At 45.3% G+C, this 5,000-nt stretch overlaps 1 protein-coding gene across 1 annotated transcript in view; it reads right to left on the bottom strand.

The window, feature by feature from the left end:
• Positions 1–5,000, bottom strand: part of atp6v0a2a (ATPase H+ transporting V0 subunit a2a) — a gene marked incomplete at its 3' end in the record, with an annotated part of 60,711 nt that overhangs the window by 11,495 nt on the left and 44,216 nt on the right. The window contains exon 15 of the mRNA XM_084324383.1: positions 3,030–3,240. Within this exon, the coding sequence (XP_084180509.1) occupies positions 3,030–3,240 (211 nt within the window). The remainder of the gene's footprint in view (positions 1–3,029; positions 3,241–5,000) is intronic.

Below are 5,000 nucleotides of genomic sequence, written 5' to 3'. Positions count from 1 at the left end.
GTTAAGTACTGTGTTTAGCGGGTATTGGGGTGGGGCTAGCAGTTAGCATAGTGTCATGCCCGGTGGATAGGTGTAGCCACCGGCAGCATCGCATAGCTAGCTGCTGGCATAGCATTGTGTGGGGTGGGAAGCAAGACGTCTCTGTTGGGAATGGCGTCTCTCTGTCGGTCTGGGAACAGCAACAGCAACCTGTCACTCTGCACTCTGCCAACCTGGGGCTGGCGGCGACGCTATTGGTCGCGCAAGCCCTGGGTGGCAGAGGGGAGGGGGCAGGGGCTGACCTGGAAAGGGTATAAGAGGGTGTGGCACCTAGGGTGCGCTCTCTTGAGGCATGGATGGTAGCGATGAGTCACTTGTATACTGCAACCTATGCACCTGTGTTGGAATAAACAAGCAAAGAGTGAGAACTAACAACCTGTCTCGAGAGTCGCCAATAACGTTGAAACCTTGAAACGTTACAATATGTACAAAATCAAAACTAACTTAAACACTCAATACATGTATTTTTATCTCAAACTACCAACTCTATCTAATAATGAAACAACATCCTACCATATATCACTATTAACACCGGAAAGACAAAAACCATGAGAATTAATGCAAGAAACCATGACAAAATCAACATCAACGACCAAGAGATTGAGGATGTAGACCAATTCACATACTTGGGAGCCACCGTCTGTAAAGAGGGAGGAGGTATGAAAGACCTAAAGAACAGACTCTCCAAAGCAAGAGGTGCATTCATCAAACTCAAAAAGATCTGGTACTCCAACAGCATCTCAAGAAGAACAAAGCTGAGATTGTACAAAACACTGGTTGTGCCAGTCCTACTGTACTGATGTGAAACATGGAAGATGAACAAGGGAGACAACAAATCAGTCGACGTGTTCCATAACAGATGCCTCAGAAGAATCCTCAGAATCCAGTGGCAAGACCGCATCAGCACCGTAGAGCTACTAGAAAGAGCCGACATGAAACCATTGAGCAAGGAAGTGAAGTGGCGAAGATGGAAGATGATAGGACACATACTGAGGCAAGACCACAACAACGACTGCAACATAGCAATGACTTGGGCACCAGAAGGGAAAAGAAGAAAAGGTAGACCAAAGACTACCTGGAGACGCTCATGGCCTGAAGCAAGAACAACAGCAGCTGACCGGGAGAAGTGGAAACGCTCTGTGAAGGCCTTATGTGCCACTAGGCACAAAGTGGATAGGTAACAGGTAACCATATATCACTATATATACTATAATCCTCATTATAAAAAAATTATAAAAACGATCCTAAACTACACTAAAAAACCCTAAGCCCTACTCTACCTAGTAATTTAGACTAAACTCTCCATTTAAATTTCTACAATAAAAGACCCTTTGCCCTACTCTACCCGGTGCATTACTACTCTCCTTTAAGCCATCTCTTTACTCCTATCTTGAATCTTTGTGCATTAGATATGGTTTTTATCTCTCCAGGTATGCTATTCCACAGTACTGCCGCAGTGTATAAAAATGACCTCTTACCCATTTCACTATTCAAATTAGCTGGCACCATGTCTGTCTTGCTCCCTCTTTTATAATGCGTGTGTGTATCCCTGACTCTGTTAAAATAGTTACTAAAATATCTAGGGACTTCTCCATACTCAAGCCTATGTACCTGACACAGCTGAATCTGTTGTATTCTGTCTTTTAGCCACCCCAGGCTCTTGTAGTGTGTAGGCTCTAGGTGTGTACGAGCTGGTAGCCTTAAAATGGTCCTAACTAGTTTGTTTTGCGATGTTATTTTTAAGGACATTGGGGACACTATTATACCAAGAGCAACATGCATAGTCATAATGGCACTGTATTAAAGCACCTGCAAGTGTTTTCAAGGTCTCTTGATCCAGGAATCTACCTCTATTGTTAATCTGGGCCCTTTCTCACTCACGTTTGGAGATCGAATCACTGCTCCCGAGAACTGGGGGGAGTGTTCTCACTCACCCCTTTTGCGATGCGAAACGGCGCTGATTCGTTTCACCCCCCGCTGAGCGGGATCAGTTGGATTAGGTGGTCTCGGAATCGCGCCGCCCGTGACACACACAACGTCGTTACTGTCATGCTTGCTTGAATTTTGGGCAGATAACACCACACACAGCAACAACTGGAGAATACCCACAAAAACGATATTTATGGGCAATTTGAGAGTTCAGACCTCAACCAAAAACAAGTGGATGAAAACATGAAGTTATTGTTATAAGGACCCCAGTCCAAGCTACAACAGTCTGCATTCCCTTAACAATTGTTTGTATTAAGCCGTATTGTATTGTACCCATATGCAATATGTTAAATAACGTTAGCTTCTAGCCACAATGCTATACTGTTATAATGGCATCTTCCATTCACGTTAGCATGCAGCTAACAATGTAGCTAACAAAAGTCACCGATCTTTTTTTAGACTAAACTATCCGCTCTTGGTGGTCACTTGTGTTGATGTTAGTTTTGTTTCATCAACAAATGACAGGCAGAACACACAGTGAATGTATCCGTTTTGTTTATTGCACGTTCTTTGCTGAAAAGAAAGTGCTACAGGCTATACTAGACTAGGCTAAGCTAACTAGCGTTTAGCCGTTAGCTTAGCGCTATCGCTAAAACGCTCAAAAGCGGACTCTACAACACCATCCATTCGTGATAAAATGGGGTGGGTTATATTGACAAGGCTTGACAACAGAGGTTCAAATATAACTTCATATTTATTGGCAATTTGTTCATTTTATATCAGCATCCAGAGTCCGCAGTCGTGTTAAGACATTCCTGTTTACATTTTCGAACGTGACATCATCGCCTACGGCAAGCGTAAACGCTCAAAAGGCAAACCGTAAACAGAACCCGAAGCGAACCAAGACTGCAGTGTGTACACAAACTAGAGGGGGGAGAGGGGGGGGGGGGTTCGCACTCTGACCCGGAATGAGGGCGGTACGCGACCGGTACGGACAGAATGAGTGAGTGAGAAAGGGCCACTAGTAAGAACAGTCTGTGCCATGTTCTCTAGAGACATACCTGTCCTGGGTAGAGGGGCATGACGTCTCCTCCCTGCATCAGGAACATGTTGATGAAGTGAATAAGGATGCTGGGCGCCAGGCGAGAGTCTTGGACGCCGAAGGCCAACCACTTATAGAGGATCATACACACCAGGTAGCCAAACAGACACAGCAGGAACAGAAGCTCCGGTAGGAACAACAGATAGACATTAAACTTCTGCCCAAAGTGTCTGGAGAGAGGGAAGGAGGGAGGCAGAGAGAGGAGGATGGAAGGAGGAAGGGAGAGAAAAAGAGAGAGGGAAGGAGGGAGGGTGAGAAGATTGTGATTGTTATGACTGTAAAATAAAAGTCACCTGACACTCATAACCATTTCCTCTCTGTGCGTTCAGTATAAAGCTATCCGGCTGCAAACTAGCCTAGCTTAGCACAAATAAATGGAAGCAGATATAGACCAGCTAGCCTAGTTGTTAGCCAAAAACACCTCTCCCAGAGTTTTAAACTAAGCTAGTGGTCCTGTTACAAAGGGTCAGATTAAACCGAATATATATATTTATTGCTTGAGATCCCTTGTATAATATTTGTATATCGTTTGATATCCCTTGTATATTCTTTGTATATATACACGGAATATCCCTTTACCTAGGTACAAACCAGACCATAATATTCGTTCTCCTATTGGACAGCGACCCCTAGGCGCCAACGGCCATACCCCCAATGGCAAGTTCAAAGGCAACGCCAAGGCATGTCTCAACATGTCCAGGTTTGCGCAGTAATACGAGACAGAACTGAGGTTGGCACTAGATTATTCACCTTACGTATAAATACGTCGCAGGTGGATACAGCAGTAGAGTATCCTAAACGTTGAAGCCTTCACCACGATACAACGTGCCGTGAAGTGGGCCTCTTTGCCCCTGAATAGAGCCTTGAGAACCGCATGCGAATATATAGCTAAAGTGTCAGAGTTTAACGCCGTATCGTCGAGTTCGACTTATTCTAATGTGAAGTAATAGTCTATCATTTATAGTGTATCGTGCGGCTACCGTTCTTCCGTGACCAGCATTACCACCGGTTCGTCGTACCTATAGCTAGTGCACTTATCCAGGCTGGGCGGCCTAAACTCGTGCCACCACCCGAGGAGTCCTAGACGAGAACCGTTGGATATGTACACCGGAGAACCTACACCAGCGAATGCAGAGCCTTTTCTGGCTGGATTATATTGCTTTGGTACTGTGGCTGCTGGAGCAGAGAACCGTCTACCCCACTGTCGTGTGGGATCTACCCCTGTGAGGAGCACCCTCGAGCCCGCCTCTAGGACCAGAGGCTGGCTAGCTTTCATCCATGCTGTCGGGCATACTGGATTATAGCTGTTGCTTTGTCTGCGGACCAAGGGAGTACTGCACTGGCTCCTGTATCTGGAGCCTCGTTATTCCGCGTTGACCCAGACTTTGCTCCCGAACATTCCTCTACCCCTGCCGGCTTACAACCGGAGGGAACCCCCCAGTGTCTCCAGCTGACTACGAGTGTGCCTTATGTAATTACTATGCTACAGGTGGCGTCAGTTATACCCATCTTACTATTCTCATGGACTTACGCTCTTGACCTACTTTAAGTGTTCTTCGCCTTACAAGCGCAAGTATAATTCTCAATCTGTAACCTACCGTTGCTGCTCTAATAATAATAAATACCTCTAACTAGAACTTTATGTGTCATTGCCGTATTCTTGTGTGGGTGTTCACCAGATATATCCATGTACTGTATGGCCAGTAATTAAAGTACATAACTAAGTAGTGGTTTAATAATACCATACTCTCAATACAGTCAGGGAATTGTACCCCTCAGTTACAGGTCCGTATCTGCTTCCATTAATTTGTGCTAAGCTAGGCTAGCTTGCAGCCGAATAGCTCTCTACTGAACACACAGAGGGGGAAATTGATATCTATCTTCTGGTCTAACTCTGGTGAAGACGGTAAGCGCATTGGCAGGTTCCTTT

This window comes from Notolepis coatsorum (assembly GCF_963971535.1).
Source record: "Notolepis coatsorum genome assembly, chromosome: 11".
Classification (NCBI taxonomy): domain Eukaryota; kingdom Metazoa; phylum Chordata; class Actinopteri; order Aulopiformes; family Paralepididae; genus Notolepis; species Notolepis coatsorum.
This window is presented reverse-complemented; position numbering and strand designations above follow the sequence as displayed.